The sequence below is a fragment of the Ursus americanus genome, chromosome 8 (genome assembly GCF_024610735.1).
Source record: "Ursus americanus isolate L20-20 chromosome 8, mUrsAme1.1.p, whole genome shotgun sequence".
NCBI lineage: Eukaryota > Metazoa > Chordata > Mammalia > Carnivora > Ursidae > Ursus > Ursus americanus.
The window spans coordinates 49,702,655-49,717,132 of NC_142134.1; the positions used below are offsets into that span (position 1 = coordinate 49,702,655).

Below are 14,478 nucleotides of genomic sequence, written 5' to 3' on the forward strand. Positions count from 1 at the left end.
TACTGTGTCTGTTCATTTTGGTTATGGTGGATCAGAGCAGCACTTGGCTAGCTGTCTTTGTTGAGTACTTACTATATTGTAGCTACTGGGGTAAGCCATTAAAGGGCAGAGTGCTCTCATTTATTCTTTATTCTTTATAACCACTAATTTTGAGGAAGGCACTGCTACCCAGTAACAGCCGACATCTAAAACCAGGGCTTTTTTTTACTCTTTTCTCATGCCCTGACCCTCTCAGGCTCAGGGAACAACATCAAGGAGCAGGTTTATTCCTGGGATCAGTTTGGTAAACTCTGCAGGGATTCGAGTTTTGTGTGTTAGAATACTCTGGTCACTTTTGGATGCCTGTGGTTCCGATCCCTGACCTATAACGTATGATAACGTAAAAGTTACAGGTATAGATATTGTATTGGAAATATTTTAGTGTTAGCGCTTTAACTTGGAATTATTATTTTTTTAACTTAATGAAGTTGTTTCACCAAAATGTACTGTAGGATATTCATTGTTGCACTTACTCATTTGGTTCACAAGCATTGGAGTGTCTTTGGTGCTAGGAGTACTGTGAGGTTCTATGAGAAAATGAGTAAGACCCAGCCCTGTGTTCAGAGAATTTTGAAACTCAAAAAGATTGCATTTACATTAAAATAATTTATAATACTGTAAGACTGGGCTGTATGTCATTAATGTTAGATACACTGTTTAACATTTTGGAGATAATTACCATTGTGATTTACTTCAGAGGGCTTAGGCTTCAACTTTTCTAATATCAAAAGAAACTGACTCTAAGCACCTATAAATTATTCATCCTACAAATATTTACTGAGTAGCTACTTTGTGCCAGGGACCGTGCTTTTCCAGGGAATGTAGTATTGAACAGAGCACATACTAGCTTTGCCCTCATGAAATTTACTGTCAGGATCATTTGTGGACCAACCTTGACTTATTCCTTTTCCTTTCTACCTCACGTTATGGGCCTTACTATTTTTTATTTTATCTTTTAATGTCTATTGGTATATTCAGTATTACGCCACAGACACCTAGTAGGGAAGGAAAAAAGGCGTACCAAGCAACGTTACTGCTGTGACCCAGTAATAAAACACTAATAAATGACCCCTCTGTCATAACTTAATAGTAGCCTCTTCTTTCATTTCTTCTCTGTAAACCAAATATGGAAACTTATGCAATTTTGCATTATTCTAAAACTAAAGGCGCAGATTCCTTACCTGTTTATGTGTTAAATTTCTCCTAACCAATTTGAAATCTCTTTCTCCCATGCTTGTAAATCCTTTTTTTTATATATATAACATTGCTATTGTTACGGCTTCTGAAATGTTTTTTAAGCTTGTCACTCCCTTTTCACTCATTTTTGTGGCTTTCTCCTCTAGCCGTGGCCTGTAATTCTGTGTACTGCAGACCACCCTTGTAGCACCAGCGAGATTACCCTCTGTTAGTAATGCTTCGTTGTGGGATCTAAAATGTGCATTGGTTGTTTCTAATTCTTTGTATAATTTTATACATCTTTGCTGTCATAATTAATTTTTAAACCTGTAAAAATTGCTGATAGTTAATTTTTTTGAGTCTGTCCATTTAAAATGATCATTTCCTCAAAAGCAGGCTTTTGGGAAGTAGTAAAAATGTTGTTAAAAATGTCACCTTTTCTCTTTCCAGTTTTGAGAAATGGTGCTTGGGAAATTGTGCACTGGGAAAAGGTATGCATTGATTTTTATTTTGTTCCAGAAGAAGTGCATAGATGTGTACTCTAATCGATGTAATTTTTATATATAATATAAGCAAATGTCAAGAATTCTAATATGAAAGCTATTTAGTAATTAATGTTGTAAACATACATGGGGTCTTCCAATTAGTCACTTCCATTTAATAATTCTGAGATATACTAGAAAGACTTAAAAAGTAATATTTGGAACTCTTTGTTTTTCATAGTATAATTTTGAGTACTGTTTTCATAGATTTCATTCAACCATGAACTGTTTCATGTTGAAACTTTTTGCTTTAATCACCTACTGTCCAAGTAAAAACAAAAATTAGAGTTCTGATAGTTCATTTGCTAATTTGTTTTCAAATTCCCGTATTATAACTACACCCTGCTAATTCCTTTAAAAAAAAAAAAAGGCTTAATAAGTAAGCATCATTTTCTGATGAGCTGGAAATCAGTTTCATAATATCAAGAGGTGTTAACATGCTCACAGGACGGGTAACATGGTTAGTGAGCTGAGTCATAATTTCACAAGTGTTATCTAGGTGCTTTTCAGACCTCAGTTTCAAAAGGTAAGCAATTGTTACTAGTTCTCCCTTAGTTCTGGAAGACCATTAACTCTGGTCATTCACAAGCGAATATTTGTAACTTGGTGAGACTTTTGGAGGCAAGGCCACTCTCCCCGGGGGATTTTGTTTTCTGAGATTGCCTGAACAGCGAGATTATAAAACAGTACTTGCCCTCCAATATTTCCTAGCAGGTTAAAGGCCATGCCCTTGATTCTGCCCTGTGATGTTCACAGTTACCTTGTATCCCTGCAGGGAATAAGATTCCCTCTCAGTTAATTGTATTTTTGTTGATTTTAAATCAGTGGCCAAATAGATTGACATCCCCCTTTCTGGATGTTTGGGAACTCACTACTCTCTCTCTCTCTCTCTGGTCTTTGACATAAAAGTAACAAAGAGGACAGTACCTTGATTGTGCTTTCCTTATTTCTGTGTTAGTCACCTCTCAGAGAAGCAGGTAAAAAATGAGAAAGCTCAAAAAACTGTCTCAAAAGAAGTTTCCTTTATGCTCTTCTTTGGCACTTGTGGATTTAAATATTTTAGAAGACTGGTGGGATAGAATCAAGTATGATGAATTGTATTATAAATGTATTTCATTGACTAGGCTTGTTTGGGTAATTAGCATAAACACATATCCTAATAAATTAATATATCAATTTCTTACCATCTTACCCAGGGTGCTTGTTCAGAAAATAAAACAGTCATAAAGTCAGGAGATAAGCATCCACAACGTCACTCTAAAATTAACTTGTTAGAATATCTTATTTTCCTAATGTCTTTTTTTTTCATTATTTAAAGATTGAGTAAATAACTCTTCTAATTTTTCACAGACAAAAAAAATATTACCAGCCCATGGTTACCCATAATGCTAGCATCCTCAGTGGTCTTGGAGATCTGTGCCACACCTTATCTGGGCACCCCACTTTGAGAGGCAGAGGGCTAAAATTTAAAGTGTTGCCAAAAGTCACCCAGCCAAAATGAGCTGATGTTACTTAACAATTTGAATTAGATACTTAATTAACTAGAATAATAAAAGTTGGTTCAATGATGAATTCAAGATAAATATTCAAAAATTGACAGGGTGGGGGAATGGGATAGACCGGTGATGGGTAGTAAGGAGGGCACATATTGCATGGTGCACTGGGTGTTATACACAACTAATGAATCATCGAGCCTTACATCGGAAACCGGGGATGTACTGTATGGTGACTAACATGATATAATAAAAAATGATTAAAAAAAAAAAATTCAAAAAAAATTGACAGCATTCTTTTGCTGGCAATATCAAGTTAGAAAAATGTAGTGAAAGAGAGATGTCATTCCTTGTGGCATGCAAGATGCTTACAAATAAATTTAAAATATGTATGTGACCTTTGTAAAGAAAACATCAAAACTTTAGGTGTTCAAGATTCACATAAGAGGGCAAATATATCCTATTCCTAGAAAAACAAAATATCAATTGTTCCAAAGTCTTGGTATAATATAATCCCATGGAAATTATTATTTTTTCCTCAAGAGTTGACTAAATTATTCATCTTAATTTCAAAAATTAACAGTTGAGAAAATAGAATATTTTGGAAAAATGAACGGTATGCAGGGATGAGTAAAATGGAGAGCAAAAGTTATTTAAATTGTGTGGATCTGTTGCAAAAGTAGGCATGGATAAATAGAGTAAAAATAGAATAGAAAAAAGGGGACTAGGGTACCCTGAAAAAAAGCCCATTTAATATGTGATAAAGGAGAGAAAATCATTGATAAAAGAATTATTTAATAAATGATGTTGGGATCACAGAATTGCAGTTTCAGGAAATAATGCAGTTTATATCTAAGTCACATCCATGCTAAAATAAATTCCAACTGGCTTAAAGTTAAATGTGAAAACATTGTTTTTGAAAAACCTGCTAATAGAATAAAGACTTTAATAAATATTTGGAGAAGAGCAAGATCTCCAGGTCTCTGGAATTTGATCATATAAAATTTAAAACAAATACACAACGAAAACTACCGCAAATAAGTAGGCACCATATGGAAAATAGTTGTACCAAATATGACAAAAGATTGAAATAAAAGTTGGCAGTAAGAAGAAGATACATAATAAGCAACCAGACTCAGTATAATATTCAACCTCGTAATGCAAGTGGCAAATTTAAACAACATTGATGTCTCACTGGCTATATGTATACTTTACTTATACTTCAGAATTTTTGTTTTTATGAACTATTTCATTCACATACTAATGTAGATTAGCAGTTTAGGTCTTCATCTTGAAAACCATAAAAAGGGGATTCTGGGAATTTATCCCAAGAAGATAATCATAATGTAGGGGGAAAAACCTGTACATGTATAAAAATGTTTACTGTAACATTATTTATAATAATGAACAGTTAGACTATATGGATATCTAACAATAAGGAAAGCATTTTTTTAATTATGACATTCTACATTTTGGCATATTTTGTGATACATGAAAGCTGTATATTGTGGCATCACAGAAAAGTTTATGTATTGAGTATATGTGCCAAGCAGGGAGCTCATAGCAGCAAGCAAGATATATGAAGTTTCCTGTTTCATAAAATATAAACATAGGTGAAAAGAACAGAGCCATGTACACTAAGACATCAGCTATGTAAAAATGGTTTCTTTGACACCAAGTGGACAGGCATGAAAGCAGGCTTGCTTGTTGGGTTAGCCAGATTTTGGGGCAAGTCTTTTCTTTTAGCTTATGTCACATTTTGTGCAATTAAAAATAAAATCAATAAACCAAAACCAAGAGTCTGAGCCTCGTGCCAAGGTAATACGATAAACCTTAGTGCAAGTGGGCTTTAGTTCAAGACTTGCTTTCTTTGTTTTTCTCAATGTGCGGCTGCTGTGGCTGCCTTTTAATGGTCCTCAGAGGACCTACAAATGTGCACTGGGTACAAACAGCCATTCACTGATGGGCCGACTTCAGCTCCCAGACAGGAACAGTTCATCCCTCCGGTTTGCCCTGAAGCCTTTTCTCTGTCTGCTTTTCAAAGAAAGTATTGCAATTACAAAGCCCCATGCAAAGCACTGCATCTACACTCTTGACTTGCAAGCTGCTGTCTTCATTGCCCTTACCACAAAGTCCAGTTCTTCAAGTTGAGATACAGCTGAGACTGTTCCCAGGCTTTAGGGATAGTTGCAGGTGGAGAATTGAGGAGGAATCCACACATTGTCCTGGCTTTATAGGGAAGCATGGAGTGATGGGCTGTATGCAAGTGTACAGGGCAGTCTCTAAAGCTGCTTTAATGCATGCAGTTTCCACTATGAAATGTATTTCTTTGGATTAAAAATTCATATCGTCAAAAATTCCTTAGTAAAAAAATGAATATGCCGGGGCCTACAATTGTACAAAGATTTTAAATCAGTCTATTAGCTTAGCCTTTTACATAATCCTCAGTTGTAGGTACTAATGTCAGTCACTTCAGAAGGCTCCAGGTAGTAGCCTAAAGCCCTAAATATCTCCTTAACTTCAGTATTTGGGAAGCTAAAGCTGATTTGTTGTATTGTTCCTCCAGTGAGAATACATGCTCAAGGAATTTTTGCTGTCTTGACTTTCCCTTCTGTCTGTTATTCTTACATACAAACTGGGCTGGAAGAGGTGAATCCATTTTAGGAGCTCAGAATGGAAAAGAGAGAGGTGCTTGGATATGTTTGAGAAGTGATCTAAAACCTAGGTATCACAAGCAGGGAGCAGGTCTGTTCCCTGCTCTCCTCCCTCTACTGCAAGAACTACTTTAGCTCTCAGTGAACCCTTGGTTTTCCCAGGCCACTGAGTCACAACACTATACCTTATAAGGTGTTAATGGTTTGTTTTCCTCTTCAGTTTAAGGACTACAAGCCTTGCTTTTGTCTTAACAATGAATAAAGATGTGGGAAAGCAGTACGATCAATTTGGGATTTTTAAATGCTAACCAGTAAACTCTTCCACTGTAATGTAGACAAATATCCCAATTTTATGAAATATCTAGTCTAATTGGAGAACAAACATTAACACACAAAAGGAGATTAAAGAACATTTAAATGGTAGCCTGGGCAGCACATTCTAAATGCTCCAGTAACCTGATACTTCTTGATCTTGGGTGCTGTCAGAGGACTATCCCAACACATTAAGGGCCAATTTACACCCATACTTGCTGGGTTGTTGTTTTTTGTTTGTTTGTTTTTAATTTCCCAATTTGCCCTTTTTTGAGGGAGGGGATGTGTGATTCCAAGGTCCCTGGAAATTTGTCAATTTCAAATCATCCAGATTTCAGCTAAAATGTCTTGGGAATCAGAGCTTCCCTACCTGGGTAACCAACATACATACCATAGACTAGAAGACCCCCTCCAACCTTCCCCAACTGTTCCTGCCCCAGTAGACCACCGTGGGCTGCCTCTGAAATAATTTTTTTATTGTAATTCCCACCGAGGACACAATTCTCTCCTTTTCCCCAATAAAATGTTATTTTGGGGTTCAGAGAAAAGTAAGGAGAGGAAAGAACAAAAAGACTTTCACACAAAAAAAGGTTTTTCTTTTCTTGATTAAGTATTGAAACTTATTTGTAGGTTTATTTGGCTACTAAGAGAGAGGGCACTTTGATGATATAATGGGAGTGGTTATCAGTGTAACTTGGTCAAGTTACTTAGTTGGAGTCCTATTGTTTGCTAAAAGCTCTGTGACAAGCCTATCACTTGAATCACTTCTAAAAAGTTTCTGACCTTACTGTATCTTTGTCTTTAGGCCATGCCCACAAAAATGCTGCCAGGTGGCAAAACCAGGAAAAGATTAAGCTTTTTTAAAATTTATTTATTTAAAATACAGTATCGTTTTACTATATTTACTTATGCACAATCAGGTTTTGCAGACAGAGGATTGAGTGTAAGCTCTTCCTGTCACTGTGATCTTAGGCAGATAAATTAGAGCGAAGATTCATTTCTTTCTCCATAAACTGTGAATTATAACTAACACCTATTTCATAAGGTCATCATGTGGAGTACTGATCATATGTATGAAAATTGGTTTTTCCGGTTGCATCGAGGTTTCCTTAAACAGTAAAAATCGCACTGGGTAAATTCCTCCTTTTTATTTTTATGTCATGGACAGAGAATATGAGAAGTTGAGATGTCGTTTAAGTGGGAAAAATGGGTGAATTTATTAAGATAAGTCATGTAGTTGATAAAAAGCAAAGATACAGTGTTCATAACGTAAAGGGCTGCTCCATCCTTGGCCTTACTCCTAAATAATTTTATGCCATTTTGTGTAGATAAGTGGTTCTTGTTTGCCAGTAACCATTTTTTATTGTATTTGCTTAAGTACAGTGGGTTGTATATTTGTAACTATCTTTCAATGCAGATAATTAACCAATTCCCAGTTTTCTTTCAGGTAAATGTTGGAGATATAGTTATAATAAAAGGCAAAGAGTATATACCTGCTGACACTGTACTTCTCTCATCAAGGTAGAGATACCTACTGATGCTCAAACAGTGTAGAGGATGGTTTCTCTACCCTGCATTGACCTTGTGATTTCTCCAAGGAAATAAGGAATAAACGAAGAATTTTAAACCTCTCTAATGATTTTGAATTAAACATTAAAAAAATCGATTGGACTTAATGGGCTCTTTCATGCTTGCCATGTAGAATAAGCAATAGGTCCTATACTGTGTAATTCAAAAGTTATAATTACAGTTAGGAGTCTACTCTCTCTGGATATGTCCAAATCCTTTTCTGCGGACCACTAACTCCTAAGATTTCCTGTCATTTCTTTTAAATAATACATGAATTGGGTTCTGTTGATTTTATCTTGCAATCCTCGTTCATGATAAATTTCTTTATGATGCATTCGTATATCCCTCCAAAGTTCCTTGATTTTCATGGTGCATTAGTACAAGAAAATGGATAAATGATTTCTTTTTTGTCGTCATACCTTTTGAAATGCCATACTCTTCCAACAACAACAACAAAAAATTATTTTGCTCTTTAAGTTCTTTCTACAACTGAATTTTAGATAATTTTTGTTTTATTCATCTTTAAGATTGTCATGAGTTAGTATTCAGAACATATGGCACTGTTACCCTTTAAAGAATGTGACTTTCAAATGGTTTGGGGTTTAAAAACTGTAACACTAGTCCTAATATAAATTAAGAAAAATGTTTTTTTAATATCTTAGAGGTTGTTTATCATCATTTCCTTGGACAGTTTTATTTGTAAAATCCACATGTAAATATGGACAGTGCCCTTTTTTCAAAATCTGTTTAATCAGGTCATTATTTAAAGTGACTGGATTTATAACAAGTTAGTGAAACTTAACTGAGCAAATAAGAGTTATCTAAAACTGATGTAGGGATGCCTGGGTGGCTCAGTTGTTAAGCGTCTGCCTTCGGCTCAGGTCATGATCCCAGAGTCCTGGGATCAAGCCCCGCATTGGGCTCCCTGCTCAGCAGGAAGCCTGCTTCTCCCTCTCCCACTCCCCCTGCTTGTGTTCCCTCTCTCGCTGTGTCTCTCTCTGTCAAATAAATAAATGCTTTTAAAAAAAATAAATAATAAAAATAAAAAATAACACTGAAGTAGAGGTGCTGCTCCACACGTGGCTGTGTGAGAATGAGCTTAACAGTGAACTTCTTGTCATTATCTCACATCAATACTAGAGAAAGCTTTGCTCAGGAGAAGACAGAAAACCAGGGTTCTTCTTATCCTAGGTTCATGATTTTGAACAAAATAGTTAATCTTTCAGGCCTTGATTTCACATCTTTTAACATGAGGAAGATGGAGTAAATGATCGAGCTCTAATATTTCCTGATTCTCCTTTTTATTTAAATTCAGTTATCTTTCAAGTTTTAGGAATGACTAGCCGATAGAACAATGTGCACTTGGTGGTACTAAGTAAACGGTTGATAAGTGTAGTAGATGACTGACCATCTAAATGTCATGTGACAGAATTCAAAATGATAGTAAAGCGCTCCAGCAATTTAAGAAAGGAATGCTGTTTTCCTGATTAAACCTATCACAGACAGAACTTATCATAGAGAGTATCATGTATGTGAACCATAATGGTATTTATTTTTTGTATGCTCAGAAGTATGAAGATAGTTGACTACATTGCTCTGACTTTATACTTAATTCTGAAGTGAAAGTTTAAAAAAGATTTTTCATCTACCTCTATCCAGCCCCAAAAACTCCCAGAAAACTTGATGCTTAAATTTCTTGAAGTTTAGAGCATTTTTACAGCACTTATTTTCTCAACATTAAAAACACTCACTGGTGGCTTATAGATATTGTAGTGTAGCTGTAGATACGGTAGATCGAAATAGTGTCTATATCTTTTTTTTTTTTTTGAGATTTTAGTTTTAAGTAATCTCTACATCCAACGTGGGGCTCGAACTCACAACCCCAAGATCAAGAGTCACACGTTCTACCTATTGAGCTGGCCAGGTGCCCCAGTAGTTTCTGTAACTTAATATAACATCCACAGAGATTAACTTGCTCCAAAGATTATCTGATTCATTGCATTTAGTTAGTAGGATTCAAAGTAAAGTATAAAGCCTCTACAGTTACATATTTCTATCCCGGTGGCAAAATACCACCTTTTAGGGTTTTTTTTTTTTTTTTCCTCAAAAGGTTTTGCATTACTCTTGTGAACCTACATTAGCCTTAAAAAATAGGTAGAAGTTTTGTGATGCCTGGGTGGCTCAGTCTGTCAATCATCCAAGATCTCAGCTTAGGTCTTGATCTCAGGGTTGAGAGTTTGAGCTCCATGTTGGGTTCCACACTGGGCATGGAGCCTACTTAACCAAAAAACCCAAAGAAATAGGTCATCATTTAAGAGAAAGTGGAATCTTGACTTTGTCTTATTTTTTGCCATTTAACTTTAGCTAATGACTAGGTCAAGATTGAGACGCTTAATCCCTAATCTAATACGTTCATTATGCCACACTGTCTACTATCAAAGTAAGGACATGGTGATTCTCACCTGCAGGTGAGCACCATTTAACAGTAAGCATAAGCAACAGTTTATAGTATTTTAATTTCCAAATATTTTTCAATTAATCACTAATAGTGCTCCCTCTTTGAGGTGGTTTGAAATTAAAGCATGAACATTATTGAAAGTTAGTGTGTTTCATTGATTTTCACTTTGACAAGAAGAAGCTGAGATTTTAGTACATAACAAACAAATACATGTATATGAGTTTAGAAAGTATAAAACAGAGTAAAATAACTCAAGCTGTTAATTCAAGTCCACACAGGTTGCTGGCATGTCTGTTATATCCTCTGAAAAACTTTCCCTGGATTCAAAGGCTTACCCTTCTGAGACAATGCATCACCAAGAGTAGTTAATTATTGAACAGCTCAAAATACTGCAATTATGCCTTCTAACATCCTAAGATCTATATCTTTATAGCTTTGCATTAAATTTAATGATATGTATGCAATTAACTTTGAAAATGTTTTGGAATCAGAAAATATCTATTACTTTTTTTTTAGTGTGTGGGTAGGGGCAGGGAGGACTAGTACGGTATACTTGATTTCTCAAAAGCCTAAAACATGTTTTCCACAATTCTTTCCTTCTGGGGTAGAAGTAGGCATACAAGAGATGGCATGAGAGTAAGGAATTGGAGAAAGGAAAATCTATATTAAAAAAAAAAGCTCTCTATATAAAATTATGTTTTTATTTGATAAGAGAGTCTTGGCAAATGAACTTTAAAACAATCAAAAGTTTCTACATTAAAAATTAAATATTGGGCTTAAAAGTAAGTAATCCTTGAATATGTCATGTTTTCTTGTGCCTTTAGACCTGATCAAAATAAATTTTGAAAAAATTGGCATTAGACATTTTTATTAACATGTATTATTTTCTATAATAATTTCAAACCTTCTGTCTCTTTTGTCCATTTGTTTGGTTTTTCTTTTTTCTGTTTTTCATTTTTTTTCTGTTTTAATTATTTTAAACTGGGACCTGTAGGTGGCAGTAGGGGAAATAGTGAAAGTGACCAATGGGGAACATCTCCCAGCAGATCTCATCAGCCTGTCCTCAAGGTTAGAACCGCTGAGTCGTACAGGATGTGTGTATGTGGATCCTCACCCTACAACAGAGAACAATTACACCCAGAGATGGTTGACTTCAATGTCTCTTCCTTAAAAACAAAAATTTTTATACTTCTTGGAGATAGACATTTCACTAATACCTTAAAGGCCTTTTATGAATACAGTTTGTCCCTCAAGGGGGCAGATTGAGCTCCTGTTGTTACCAATAGGAGTCTATGAGGCATGACTGTAAAGGTAGACTTTAATTTCCTATACATCATAAACATATATTTGTATTTAATAACGTGCCTAAATACTAAGGCTGAATATAATACCTCTCCAGGATACTGTTTTGAACAGTGTGAAGCTTTTCATGAAATGAGGTTATTGAGAAATTTTGTCTTATTCTTATGATTGAAATTTTCTATAAGTTCTATGGAATCCCTTCCGCAATGATGACTGTAATCTGGGCTTATCTAGGGTTTACGGAGGACCCCCTGCACAGAGCTGGATGTTGTCCATTTTGTACCGCATGCTTCGGGATCCATTTTTATCCCACTTGTAACTAGTAACAAAGTGCATGTGACTGTGGTAAAAGTTCGGCTGTCTACTAGTGTCTGTATTGTGATATGCATCTTGTTTCATTTTTCCACTTACTAATCAAAAAGCCTGCTTTGCCTCTCTGACTGTAGTTTGCGTTTAGGATGTCACCATAATTTGCTGAAATATTTATCTAGCATGAGTCCTTATGTAAAACCTCTTGCTGCTTTTTCATAGCACTATTAAGAACTGCTTCAGTAACAGCTGTCTTAAGGGATTAAGAATGTTCTGAATGTGGATGCATTTTATTTGCCCCACTTCAAATAGAAGTCAGCCATTTGACTTTTTAACTGCCTAGCCGTTTAAAGTCTCCGTTTAAAGGATCAGCCTTTATGGGAGGGGGCGGAAAAAGTCCATAGAGTAAATTGAAGAACTTGCAAAGTTACTTTAAAATGAATCTGTAAAATATTTGATCAATGACCATATGTTTCAGCAACTTTCACAAATCTGCAGGTCACAAAACTAAGCTACATGCCCATTTCTGAAACTTGGAATTAGTCTGTTTTGCACATGTACAAATTGAAAGTTGATTAGAAGATTCCAGGTGTTTGGAACTGACAGAATGTTTCCTTTCTAACTCTGAAGACATATGCTTATCTGAGATCACATTTATAGTTACTTATATGACATTAATTGGGTTTATTGTATAACTAAGTGTTCATGAGATTGATATCACTTCAGAACACTTTTCCTGATACTCGAGGATCCAATTATACAAGTAGATGGCAAACTCACCTGTCTGTAATTGCTGGGCACGTTAAAGTCAGTTTGTGAAGGGGAAGGACATAAACAGTCCAGGGTGTGCCACCTGTGACAGAACTGAGGCAGACCCCTGCCACCAGCCCCTGCTTGCCAGACTTCCCAAAAACACCCTGGTGGGGCCTCATGAAGTGGATCTTCTAGGTTCAGCTCAAGGAGTAAGATGGCCAAGTTGGCTGGCTTTAGTTTCAGGGTTTTCTCCCACGAGAATCTCTGAAATGACCTTAAGAAATAGAACAGGAACAGAAAGAAAAAAACAGAAGGAGAAGAGTGTCTATCTACTTTCATCGTAAAATCTGCCTATACGGTTTTTTAAAGTAGCCTTAAAATGTAAATATTGTGATTCATGCGATCCTATTCATCTCTTCTTAAAAGGTAGTAAATGCAAGTTTGCGGAAGCAGCAATCTGGAGCTCTCTAATCAAACACTTTCCTGAACCAATTTATACATGGGCTGCAAGCATGAAATCTCACTTGATATTTCTGAGCTGAAGATAAATCTGGACACAAACTACTTTACATTTCAGATAGAGTCTGTGTTGTGTCTGTCTGGATGGGCAATTTAAGTATCCTATGACAGATCTAATCATTTACATGATCTTGAAGATCAGTACTGATTGTCGTCAGGAAATGGCTTTTTGGTCGTTCTAGCTGAAAAGCTGATCTATGGATCAGTCATGCATGGGTTCTGCCTCCCAGCATTTAGCAGTTAGAATGAAAATCATCAAGAAACTAGACCAGCTAGAGCTTTGTTTAGAACAAAAGGCTTCAGTGAGTCTGAGCATTGAAATAAGTTATTATTATGCTTTCCTCCCCCCACTAAATCTTTTTGCTTTTCAATTTTAAACAACAGTGAGCCCCAGGCCATGTGCTATATTGAGACGTCCAACTTAGATGGTGAGACAAACCTGAAAATTAGGCAGGTAAGATCTAATTCAGGTTTATATAATGTTTGCTGATTTATTACATGGAATCAAGAGCTTTATTTCTGTCATTGTCTTGAACTGATGTAATTCTAATTGCAAATACTTTCTCATTGAGCCTCTATGAGGATACCTCAAATATAATGGAAGACTCAGATTTACTTGCCTGATTAACTATGGTCCATCATCTAGATACTATTTGTAATATTTTTAGTATTTGATGTAATAGCCAACACTGATAATAATACTAGTAGTTCTAAGTGCTTTGACAGGGGTTCACTTGTTTATTTTCCCTATTCCCCTGGACAAAATCATGGTTTGGCTTTGCCGTATTGAAAAGACAGAGTTTCCATTGTTTGTTCTAAAAGTCTCACTAATCTCAGGGAATAGTTTTAGATTTCTATATTTGCTTCCCATACCATTCCTGATAGAAAGCAGCAGTCATTTAAAGGGACTTTTAAAAAATGTACTCTCTTGGGTTCTAGGTGAATGATGGCAATGACATTGGGAAGGTTGGGATGTGGGAGAAATAGGTCATCATAGCATCCAAACTCAGACTGCCCCGGGAAGCAAGGGTCTGTCCACTTCCTGCTAATGGAATCCAGTTGGCCAGAGGGAAGAACTATTTCTGAGTTTTCCTTCTCTGTGAACTAAAAGAACAGAAACGTACTGACTCTTCTTTGGACATAGATTCTATTTATTTTTCATTCCCTTTTTTGAGATTCAGCAGACAGACTGTATAGTGCTAAATATTAATTTTATTTTTGGAAGCAAACAGTTCTTTGAGGACTTCAAAATATCTTTTCAGACAAGTTATAGTCTCAAATATGTTTTCGAACTTTCACAAAAGCTGCCCTACTCTTGTGTTCAAGCAGAGAGGAAGGTATCCCCTTAATTA

General features: G+C 35.8%; 1 protein-coding gene across 5 annotated transcripts in view; it reads left to right on the top strand.

Annotated features, from left to right (window-relative positions):
• ATP8A1 (ATPase phospholipid transporting 8A1) overlaps nucleotides 1-14,478 on the top strand; it is a 224,253-nt gene that overhangs the window by 58,231 nt on the left and 151,544 nt on the right. For 2 of the 5 annotated variants that reach the window (XM_045816092.2, XM_045816093.2), the window contains exons 6-8: nucleotides 1,666-1,706; nucleotides 7,664-7,737; nucleotides 13,511-13,580. In XM_045816092.2, the coding sequence (XP_045672048.1) occupies nucleotides 1,666-1,706; nucleotides 7,664-7,737; nucleotides 13,511-13,580 (185 nt within the window). Of the gene's footprint in view, nucleotides 1-1,665; nucleotides 1,707-7,663; nucleotides 7,738-11,237; nucleotides 11,312-13,510; nucleotides 13,581-14,478 lie in introns of all 5 variants that reach the window. The other 3 variants (XM_045816091.2, XM_087864165.1, XM_087864166.1) reach the window with 2 other exon arrangements.